This window comes from Primulina eburnea, chromosome 15 (assembly GCF_022965805.1).
Source record: "Primulina eburnea isolate SZY01 chromosome 15, ASM2296580v1, whole genome shotgun sequence".
Classification (NCBI taxonomy): domain Eukaryota; kingdom Viridiplantae; phylum Streptophyta; class Magnoliopsida; order Lamiales; family Gesneriaceae; genus Primulina; species Primulina eburnea.
In genome coordinates, this window is record NC_133115.1 from 35,312,112 (window position 1) to 35,324,124 (window position 12,013).

Here is a 12,013-nt window from a genome sequence, read left to right on the forward strand (position 1 = left end):
GAATCATTGGCCTCGAACACGTGGTTTTTCTGAATTTGGTGAACTTTGATATCTTAAATTGGTGATTCCAAAGAGTAAAAACGCAGAACAGACAACAAACAATGATATTTCATTGTCGTTTCTTTAGTTAATAAATGCTTTTACGTTTTCGGTGTAATCACTCTCATCAATTTGAAGAATCCCACCTACTATTCAAACCCTTTAGTTTGTTTATACACACGTATAGATATGATGATATAAAATTGGAGAAACTTCTATCATCTCATATGATACAACACTGAAAACAAGGAAGAGTTATCCTCCCAAAAAAAAAAAAAAAATCAAGAAAGATTTTGGTGCGATGGAAGATGAAAATGGATTGAAAACATACTGTGTGACCGGAGCGACAGGTTACATCGGATCTTGGCTCGTCAAATCTCTCCTCCAGAGAGGTTACAAGGTTCACGCCACTCTCAGAAATCCAGGTCACCACTTCAATTTCTTCTGTCATTTGATCTTAGTAGCTAGTACTTTTTTCGTAGAATGATGGCCGAAGATATGCAGATGCTCGATAAAGGCCTATTTTTTACTATTGAGAATTTTTTTTTTAAAATCCAAGTGTTTCTCATTTGCTAGAGAATGCGTCCCATTTTATCAAGTCGTGGGAAGGTGGGGATCGGTTGAGTCTCTTCAAGGCCGATTTACTAGAAGATGGAAGTTTTGATGATGCAGTAAGAGGTTGTGACGGTGTGTATCATGTTGCAGCGTCGATGGAATTCGGGGTTCCAGCTACAGAAAATCTTGGTAATACGTAACTGAAAGATAATCCTCTATTTACATTACAATCACTCGATTTTGTCATATTGCTCCACATACCATGATGGAAGCTTGACATTTTAGCTTAGTTAATGGAATAACATTTAGCATAAACTGGCATGGCTTCCTATGATGTTGCTATTCTGTAATAAACACTATGTTTCACTGATGAAATTATCTTGGAAGCTGGGTATTAAAGTGATTTTTTCCCCTTGAAGACGGCTACGTTAAGAACGAAATCTTAGATCCATCTATCAAAGGGACGCTAAACATTCTCACTTCTTGCTCGAAAACGGACACTGTGAAGAGAATCGTTTTTACATCATCTGTGAGCACTTTGACTGCAAAAGACAGCTCCGGGGGATGGAAATCGGTAGTTGATGAATCGTGCCAGACAACTGTCAAACGTGTCCTGGAAACGAAAGCGAATGGATGGGTATAATGTTACATATTCGAATGTCCCCGTGTTCAACTGCGGTAGAGTTTTGCACTAATTTTCGAGTGAAATTTTTTGCAGGTTTATGTTCTGTCGAAGCTTTTAACAGAAGAGACGGTGTTCCAGTTTGCAAAGGAGAATGAGATCGATCTGGTATCTGTCATAACAGCTACTGTGGGCGGTTCGTTTCTCACACCAACCATTCCGACAAGCATTCGAGTTATCTTGTCCCCAGTTACGGGTAAGTTTTATGATTTTTAAGAATCATGAATGGCGAAAATCGTCGCGGAATCTAGGAACAAGTACATGTCCTTAAAGTAGTCTTATGAAGTTTCTTATCGTTATGCTTCAACTGGTTTAGGTGATCCCAAGCTGCTCCCCATATTAGAAGCCGTGAACTTGAGAATGGGTTCGATCGCGTTAGTTCACATCGTCGACATATGCAATGCCCATATATTTCTCATGGAGCACCCCAAAGCCGAGGGTAGATACTTATGCTGTACAAATAGTTGTGCAATGTCTGAACTTATCGAGCATCTAAGTCACGAATACTCTTGTGCGGACACGCAGAGGTGCATAGCTTTTTTTTATAAAGGATGTTAAAAAATCTCATAAATCTTGAGCTTCCACATATTTATCTTAAAAATTTTGTGTCAGGTTTGACAAGCAGCAGCATGATTCAGTACCTGCTGAGATATCTTCCAAGAAGTTGAGAGACTTAGGATTTAGTTACAAATATAGCATTCAAGAAATTATCCAACATACTGTTAGAACTTGTAAAGAGACTGGATTTTTACCAACTATGTGATCCATGCAAATGAATGAGAATTTAGTAGACCGATTCACAATTGTTGCTAAAGCACATCTATATTATCGTTATTGTCGATTTATTAAATGTTTTCTGTACCATATAGCGTGACTTTTGCATAGATATAATAACACAAATTAAGTATTTATTATAGAAAACTTTTGTTTACGTTTCCATTACTCATCCCCCAGCCCGGAATTAACCAATGGTGCGGCGTAACAACAAATATTTTGTTCAATGAGCGTTTTAAGCCATACAAATTTGCGGTATGATAAAGAGTGGGTATCATGTGAGACCGTCTAACGGATCATAATCTGTGAGACGGGTCAATCCTAATCATATTCACAATAAAAAGTAATACTTTTAGCATAAAAAATAATATTTTTTCATGGATAACCCAAATAAGAGATCCGTCTCACAAATATGACACATGAGACCGTCTCATACAAGTTTTTACCTATGATAAATGATAATCTATACAATACGAGATCTCCCAATCTTATCTCCATCATTTCACGTTCAAGCAAGTGGAGGACACCCTATCTTCAAACGAAAATTAAATGGCGTAAAACAAAAAACATATTTGTTTACAAAAAAAAAACTTCAAATTGGAATGCTGAGACAAAGTGTCACGTTATTTCTTGATTCTTTATATATTTTACACCCACATGCCCTCTCCGCTGCATTTAATGCAAAAACTCTCGTTCATGGATTATGTTTTCTCTCAAATTTCATCAATCCCTCCCCTGATATACCAGAATAAATTAGCGTTCCTCGTTATTTTCGAGGGAACGAAGATTCCCATTTGCGATATTCACGTGGAACATAGCCAAAAATCATTACTGAGCTCCAATGGTTTTGGTTTTGTCTGTCACTTCAACTACGCAAAGTTGTCAAGAAAATGATGAGGATTCCATATTTCCATTCCCATCTGTACTACCGTATGCTTCTTGAGTTATGCAAAGCTAAAAAATTCATTGGCGCTTTTTTTGTTCAATTAATTTTTTATTTAACTTCGCACAGAGGGTGGGCATTTCAAGTCAGTATTGTTCGTTTGATTCGTGTTTAAGCATGCAAAGGGTCCAGAATTTAGTGACAAAGACGAAAATTCGATTACAAGAACACGCATAGAATGACTGTCCAGTGAGCTTAATCAAACAAACTAAAGAAGAATACATATTATATCATCTTCAACAAAGAAAAATGCACAGATTGAGTCAAGATTTTTCATCTTGTAATCTTCAACTTTTGCAAATAACCACAAAACAAGGAAGAAGAGCTCTAGCATTAAGCAAGTAAAGCTCCTCGATATTCGAATAAAGGCCAACTTTACCCGCCAAAGAATCGAACCCTGTTTGTCCAGCCATTTCTTGGATGTTCTCCAACGGTCGATGCACCCTCCCCGCAATCACCCTGCACACTATCAGGGCTTTCCGAATGGAAGAATCATTCTCGTGAAGTTCTATTGATTCGAAAGCTCTCCCACTGGTACTCGTCGTGAAAACTCCGATTCCACCTCTGAGTTCCCTGTTCGTGGAAAATCCCTGCCGTATAATTCGACAGACGGAGCATCTGTCGGAGAGGCAGAGGCTCGATGATCCATTCATGCCCAGAGAACATGTTAGAGTTGTTCCATAGAACCTTAAGAGTTCGTTGCCATCTGCTGAACAACGTGGATGTTTCTTAGGAAGCTTGCTGGCTTTAAACTTCACAGTCTCCCTGTATTCCTCAAATCTGGACAGGGTTTTCTGCGTGTTATGAACTTTCAGTACCCTTTCGATCCTAACACAATGATTCTCGGATTTCAGCCAGCTTGTTCTGCAGATTATTTCTACGATTTTCCTGGATGAATCACCCTCCAGAAGTTCGGTCACTGAGTAAAAATGGTTAAAATATCAAACTGGATAATTTGGTTGAAGAGTGTTGCCAAGAAATTGCACTAAGGAATTTAAAAATTACGGAAATGTAAGACACCAAGATAAATTTTCGAAAATATATATTTACCGGCATGCTTGGAGAGGTGATGTGTTTCAAGAAACTCCCACTTCACAAACTGTTCTCCACACTTGTGGCAAGTGACACAAGAACCATATCCACTACTATCAAAAGATGCCCGTTTGTAAGAGGAAAAGTGCGCAGAAGCGCCATGCCCAAAACCTTCCTTTTCTGTCAAAAGATTGGCAGCAGCAGCAGCGGCAGCAGTCTTTCTTGGTGAAGTTACTGAATTCCTGAACGCAGGATTAAAGTAGTGCATTGTGGGTTGACCTCCGGGGCCTGGTGTCCCCGGCCTCAGAGTGCCAACAAATGTTCCACCACCGCCGCCGCTAAGAGTTTCATGACATCCACCATAACCAGTGATCTTAAGCTCACATCTGGAGTTACTCAGAATGACTTCATGGGTAATTGGGGAGAGAAACTCACTGCTCCCAATGGATCTTGGGCTACAACTGGGGGGCTTCTCCATGTGCATCTTGCTTCCATGAATCACATCTTTCAGATTCGCAATAGACCTGGAACAACCAGACCTGCCGGCTTTCCTAGTCAAAATCGAACTCAACTGCTTCCTCGTCTTCGGAACATACACATCCGACGGCTGTGATTTGCAATGAAAAGATTTCTTTAAAGAAAACCAAACAGTCTGCGTATCATTCTTCTTCACCGACATTTCTTTATCTCTCTCAGCAAACAAGCAGAGCTTCAAAAATTATTCACCCTTTTTCAAAAAGAGAAACTTTTTTGCTTTTTCACAAGCTTTTCAAAATCGAAATCCGATTGGATGATATGAAAAAAGAGGCGACGAATCACCATTCTTGGCTAACAATTACGATTTCAACATTGCCGCCTCCACTCCAGAAAGCGGCAACTCGTATATACATACAATCACCCAAATACTATTTTTCAAGAAACACCATCCTCAAACTTGGTTGCTAGCACAAACTTGCATGCATAGCTAATCCAAATTTAACCAAGTAACTATTATTATTATATATATATAAAAAAGAATGGGATTAGAAGAACATCGAGAATCTTGAGTGGAGAAGAAGATGACAATGGAGATGAAACATGAGGGACATCAGACACAGAGAAGAAAATAGATGGACTGATTAAAGTTGCTCCAGCCACACCAAGTAAATGACATTAAAGTAAAGAAATAATTCAAAAAGTGGCAATGTATTTGAAAATTGAAATTGACTGACACGACACTTCTTTCAAAATTAACTCTATATTCACGGGCATCAATTCATCTGATTATATGAAGTTCTATTTATAAACAGTAAACGTACCTCGCTGTTTATAATTAAATGAAAACCCACAGATCATGTCCTAAACTCTAAAAAGCACAATGGATTTATTTCTTTGTTCCTCTCATCAAAATCTCCGAGTTACGACAAACATACGTTACAACAATATTACACAATTTGATTCGATTTTACATTTACGTCTTCTCATATTAAAGATACACAACTTTATATAACCGCTTTGCGAGATCACTGTCTAAATAATATTATTAACTATCACAACACTGAAGAGGACGTGACACAATATTCCCGTTGTTGGACATTAATGATCATTGGTGGTTGTATGTTTCTAGACTCGGAAGATGCTGTTGTGAAACTTATGTATTTGTAGTTTCTCGAGGATATAGAAATTGTGAATACGTTTAGCTAGGGTTCTGATGTGTTCGCATATCTTTATAGAGAGCTGTGCGACACATCGATGAGATTAAAGGTCGATCTGTGTGGGTTTGTTCAGTACTGCAGGTATGTTTGTACTTCTACGATTATTATATTTATTCTACTTAATTTTTCTTATAATGTGACAATTTATGTTGTATATTATTGCAAATTTGGGTATGGTCTAGAATTACTCTTCTTTTCTCTGACAGATTGCAACAACTATCTATGTCAGCAGAGCAGACTGGATATGTGCTTCAAGGTCTACCATTCCCATCATATGTCGCATAGTGGAGACGTGGATTCTCTTGGACACACGACACATTATTCGGTCTGTATCATGAGAGATATGCTTGATAAGATGGTAGAAGGACAAGTAATCAAAATATTTAGTTCTTTAAATTTTTTTATGCATTTGAAATATAATCTAAATGTTATATTATCAACTTGATAATCTTTATTTATTTTATTCGTTATAGTTTCAATGGATCGTTTATGATATTGAGTCACATGAGGTTGCTAGAATTCTAAACGGAAATAGAATTGATCTATGTCGGTCGTCATGTGCATCGATCAATTTTCATGTAGTTTATATGCATAGACCAGAGGGTTGTCTTCGAAAATTTGGAATGCGTTAGGGCATCCCGTCACCTGCTACTAACTTCCATAAATCTGTAATATATCAGATATTAACATCTTCCATCATTTTATTACTTTGTGTTCTGTGTTGAATGAAATAGTGCACATGTCGCTGTAATGTCAACTCAAATATTGCAGTTATTAGGAGACATCGAACCCATTTCAACACATCATTGATATACTCGGACATTTTCATCGTCATTATCCCTCGTTTCCATTCACCATCATGGGCCAATGACAATTTTTCATTTGTGATGTTTGACAAATAAGTGAAAGATGTTGCATTATTTGTTCTTATTGCTTCCATTGTGGCATCAAATTTTCTTATTTGGTGTTATATCCCTGCTTCTCAATATAAGTCATTCAAATGAATGTTTTTGAATTTACTGTTGAAATTAGAGCAATCATGCTTCAAACAAAAACGATGAACACCACGGGGAGGCTTGAATTCAGGGAGATCTTGCAATGCACTTGTTATACCCGCATATCTATCAGATATAAGGAACACACCTCTGCACCCTCTTGTAACATGTCGTGCAACATAACTTAGGAACCAATGCCGACTCATAATTTTCTTCATCCACAAGCGCAAATGCTAGAGGCAAGACCTGGTTTTGCATTCAAAGTAACGACTATGAGTAGTTTATGCTTATACTTGGTGTACATATGTGAATCGTCTACATTAATTATGTTGCGATAATGTCGAAAACCTTCTATACATGGTTTGAAGGCCCAAAATACAAAGTTCAAAATTTTATGTAGATGATCATATGGTCGAAGGTACTTCTACTCTAAAATAGTTCCTGGAATTTACTTCGACAAAGCACCCATAGATTTAGGAAGAAAAGTCATAGAACTTTCCCATGTGCCATAGATGATCACCACCGCGCGCTTCAAACTCTACCATGCCTTAGCATACGATATATCATATCCATATTTTACTTTAATACTTTCTCGCACATATTTGATCTCGTATGCATGATCAGAGCGCACGATTCTCAAAAGTATATTGGCTATCATGTTGACGTCAAGATTGTGGTGATCTATACCCATTTGGCTAGATATGCATGTGTGTTCATCATCATATTTTGTGATCATGAAATAGCCTAATTTTTTTCAATGATTCTCGAAGTCCCCACCCACAATTGCCACCTTCTGACCAGTTTTGCATTTGATCTTCCAAATTGTTGGAGAACTTTGGACAACGATATATTAACATCTCAAACTCGAACAGAAAAATCCTTCACTAAAGCTATTATATTATTTTTGCTCTTAAAAACCATTTTCACAACGAGTTCTTGTCTATTAGGATTGTAAAAATTTGTTCGTGTCGTTAAAGAAAGACCAAATGAATCTAGAATTTGTCTGTCATATACTTCATTGAAAAATTGGGGAATTTCACGTAAATGTTGCTCTGGTGCATTACGAAAGTTCTTTGTCAGTGTTGCTCCAGACATCAGAACACTCGACTATGTGCTTTCATTTACATTGTCAACATGGTTATCATCTTCTTCGTCGATTGATGTAGCATACAAATCATTATCGCTATTCATGACATGATGAGAACTGTCCCCAAATGAATCATCTTGCTCAAGCATGTGTTCTGTAATGGGAGAGGGAATATTTGTAGCATTAGTAAAACTTTCGAAATGTCTAACATTTGTGCTATTTTCTTCATCATTCCATTAATTTAAATTCAATTGCCGTGTTCTACTCGAACCCCATGCAACATCAACTCCTGAGGGAACCGTTATATGATGATCCCAACCCCCTGGAGTAAAATCTCTTTCTCGTGTTTGAACCATCCCCATGCATAGTCTTTTTCGATGTGAGCCGTGATATGGTGATCCCAAGGACCAGTCTCGATCCCAAAATATGCATGAGTTGATTGTTCATCAATGTGATACGTAGAAGATCCCGCTTGATTTAAACATATGGTTCCCAAACTTTGCGTTATTACTGGTATGACTGCATCAAAATCATAATCACTTACGTTTGGCAACATTGACGATGAATCAACATACAAGTACATGCAATCCAGTGCAGGAAAATCAAACATAAATCGTAGACTATCATTATCTGTGATATATACATGTTCTTCAATATAATGAGACAACGAGCTATAAGAATATTTCTTTGAAAATTTGATGTAGAATTTTGATGAGTCGATCTCCAGCATGTGATGCACATAATTCACCAATTGAGAAAATGTAAAAGACCGTGTGATTTTCAAGGGTCTGGTCGCGTGGATATTATATCCAACCATATCATATTCAATAATGATATAGTCACCTACGTAAAGTAAGGCCTTCACAGTATTCATGTCTGAAACAAAAACTAATATATAAAGTCATACAATCATAAAAAAATTAATTATGAGTTTCTTGTACATGTATTAAAATATTTATTTTATCGGTGATCAAATTTCAAAAATCACTTAAATAATTATTCTTAATATTATTTTATTAAAATAAATATTCTCAAATCGATTTAATTACACAATATTTTTATTCAAGCCTATGTGTGAATTTATGATATAAAAAAAAATATGTTACAAAAACTTAATTTAGGATATACAGTAATATTTTTCAAAATTGTTTTGTATATAACCATATAATATAATTTGACATTAAAAATTAATATAATTAATTAAATTAAACTTTTAAGTAAGTTAAGTAAAAATATATTGTTGGATAAAAATATGTTAATTAGAATTATTAATTTCTTATATTAATTTGTATTAACATAAACATAATTAGAATATTATATATTATATTAAAGTGACTGACGTTATGGAGTAATTATACACTATTTTATACTATAAACTCTTATAATTTTTTTTAAAAAAAAGTAACAAAATACTTTATAATTCCATTAGTATTATGTGCAATAGTATTAACTAATTATCATATTTAAATAAATAAACTATATTAAAAATACTAATCTTGAAATATTTTCAAAAAGCACAAAATTATATTTATTATTTTTTTAATATTCCTATTATCATTTTTATATTGTGATTAATATTAAAAATATAATATTTAACAAAATTATATTTATTCGCATAATACTAGTGAACAAAATTATAATTATATTAATAAAATATAAATAATACAAATAAAATTTTAAGAAATTACTTAAATTATCTTCTCAAACGTGGTTATACAAAATTTGTAATAAAATCAGCGAACGATGTTAATATCTGAAATAAATGACAAACATTAACATAAATATTAAACAAAACAAAATATTACTTCTTAATATATAATTATAATATTATCAAAAAAATTAAATATTACCTTTTAACACTTCTTCGAATGAAATGGGTGACAAAATCAATGAATAATATTAATTCAAGACCGAAGGAGAAAAGAAGGATTTTACGCAAATAAATTGGATGAAGGAAACATTTTGCGAGAATGAATCGGAGGAAGGAATCATTTTGGGCAAATGAAACGGAGGAAATGCGCGCAATTTAAAGGAGAAGAGTTGCATATTCTTTTTCTCTAATTTTTTTTAAAAAAAAATTAGAATCCGTTATAAATTTCTATGGATTGCATTGTTTGTATAGACATCTCATTTTTACAATAATTTACTAAATACTTTTTAAATTAATATTATTTGTTTTAAAAAAAACCCAACCTTCTATCAGTTGTACATAAAAAAAAATTTATTTAAATATTTGAGGTCTTAAATGTGTGTTTTAATGATTTCACATAAATTACTATATAGGGAAAAAAATGGGAAAACGAAAGATAGAACAGAATTAAAAATGAGTGCATTAATTTCAAGATGAGTTACAAAATCCAGGGACACGTTATTATCGCCTTTGAACACCAATTTCTTTCTTTTTTTGACAAACACCAATTTTTATGCCACTTTGCTTTCAGTACTGGCAGAAATGATTAAATAGAAGCACTAATGCAAAATCAATGGTCTTAAGAGCAATTATAGTACCTTGGTATTCGGACTATAATTATGGTGAGGCTTGTAAGAATCCAACTTTATTAAATGCGTAATCATAATCTATTTCACATTTTTGCACTTTTCAGAGTTCGGAGATATAATTGAAAGATACATAGAGCTGATAAATCAGGAGAGTCAATTTTTTATTTCTTTAGTTCGAAGCCAGGCAAATGAATTAGCTCATCTGCTAGCTAGAAATTCTTGTTTACATTTAAATTCATCTATTTGGCATGAACCACCGTCATTTATAGATGATCGGTTATTGGACGATGTTACTATGTTAAATTGAATAATGAAAAGCTTGTTCTTGCTCAAAAAAATAAAAATAAAAATAAAAAGAGTGAGTCTCGTGTGAGATCGTCTCACGGATCATAATCTGTGAGACGGGTCAACCTACTCATATTCACAATAAAAAGTAATACTCTTAGCATAAAAAGTAATACTTTTTCATGGGTGACCCAAATAAAAGATCCGTCTCACAGATATGATCCGTGAGACCGTCTCACACAAGTTTTTGTCAAATAAAAATATGATATTTCAATATTACGGAGTATATAGCCAAGGGTATCCTACTCCGAACAAAAACGCTTGTTCTAAAATACCAATTTATATATGGGCCGTTAGGCCTCTGCTTTTGTTGATTTCATTATAAATGACTAGTGGGCTTAGTCCAGCCCATGTACTTGCACCACGGCCCGAACTTAGGTAAGACTACCGTTAGATCAAACTAACGCTTCATTTCTTCGATCATCCTCAAATGGCGACTGATGGTCAGGGTGCCATATTTCGGTTAAATCGAATTAATCGGCAGAATCGAATTAATTTGAAAATTCGGAAGTTCAGTTTTTTATTTTTAAACAATCGGTTAATTCAGTTCGGTTTCGATTTTAATCTGAAAAATTCGGTTAAATCCAATCAACCAAATTACTATATATATTAATTTAAATTGAATATGAGCATTAAAAATACATTAGAAGGAAGCTCATTTATCCAATGATTTCATATTGAATAGTTCTATTTGTTATTTATATTTTTTGTTCAATATTTTTTGTTATTTATAAGCTATCAATTTTTTTTTGTTAAAATTCGCACATTTAGAAAAATATCGGTTATTTTGGTCGTCGATTTGAAAATTGGTTCGATTAATTTTGTTTCTATGAATATTTCAATATGTTCATTTATTTGAAAATAAAATCGATTAAATCGAGGCAAAAATTTGTGTGAGACGGTCTCACAAGTCGTATTTTGTGAAACAGATATATTACTTGGATCATCTATGAAAAAATATTATTTTTATTGTGAATATCGGTAGGTTGATTCGTCTCATAGAAACATACTCTTAAATCAGTTATTCAATTATAAATTTATTTGGTTAGATCGTTAACCGAATAGTTCAATTACACACCTCTACTGAATGTTACGCATACAATTAAAGTCTAATATTGAAATTAATTGGAGAAAATATGGCAGGTTTTTTTTTTGTTAGAGTGAATTTTGGATTCTTCCGTTTCAATGTTCGAAATTTTTTAATTTATTAAGCATGATACGTGTTCCTGAGTCCTGACCGATGGCGTATCGACAAGGTGAAAGTTTTCAAATCTGTCCGTCCAATTTTTTCTCTTATCAACGGCTGTATCTACTGATCCGCGTGCTTTAATTTCCCGTTCCACTTCAAATTGCCAATGATCCCATCTC

General features: G+C 34.3%; 2 protein-coding genes across 2 annotated transcripts; one reads left to right on the forward strand and one right to left on the reverse strand.

Annotated features, from left to right (window-relative positions):
* The first annotated feature begins 152 nt into the window (after positions 1–152).
* On the forward strand, positions 153–2,066 carry LOC140813915 (putative anthocyanidin reductase). The gene is made up of 6 exons (XM_073172727.1): positions 153–464; positions 616–783; positions 1,014–1,231; positions 1,313–1,472; positions 1,593–1,803; positions 1,889–2,066. The coding sequence occupies exons 1-6, from the start codon at positions 341–343 to the stop codon at positions 2,037–2,039; spliced, it is 1,032 nt and encodes a 343-aa protein (XP_073028828.1). The 5' UTR covers positions 153–340; the 3' UTR covers positions 2,040–2,066.
* Positions 2,067–3,134: 1,068 nt separating this feature from the next.
* LOC140815168 (uncharacterized) lies at positions 3,135–5,235 on the reverse strand. Its single transcript, XM_073174281.1, has 2 exons — positions 4,044–5,235; positions 3,135–3,912 (listed from the first exon to the last, which is right to left on the reverse strand). Exons 1-2 carry the CDS (start codon positions 4,702–4,704, stop codon positions 3,281–3,283), a joined length of 1,293 nt encoding a protein of 430 aa, XP_073030382.1. The 5' UTR covers positions 4,705–5,235; the 3' UTR covers positions 3,135–3,280.
* Positions 5,236–12,013: the final 6,778 nt, after the last annotated feature.

Excerpts from the sequence above, each read along its gene's own strand:
- LOC140813915 (XM_073172727.1), top strand. The coding sequence starts at position 341 with ATGGAAGATGAAAATGGATTGAAAACATACTGTGTGACCGGAGCGACA. Across the intron at positions 1,232-1,312 it reads AAACGAAAGCGAATGGATGG|GTTTATGTTCTGTCGAAGCT; the intron begins GTATAATGTTAC and ends AATTTTTTGCAG. Across the intron at positions 1,473-1,592 it reads TATCTTGTCCCCAGTTACGG|GTGATCCCAAGCTGCTCCCC; the intron begins GTAAGTTTTATG and ends CAACTGGTTTAG.
- LOC140815168 (XM_073174281.1), bottom strand. The coding sequence starts at position 4,704 with ATGTCGGTGAAGAAGAATGATACGCAGACTGTTTGGTTTTCTTTAAAG. Across the intron at positions 3,913-4,043 it reads TCACCTCTCCAAGCATGCCG|TGACCGAACTTCTGGAGGGT; the intron begins GTAAATATATAT and ends ATTTTTACTCAG.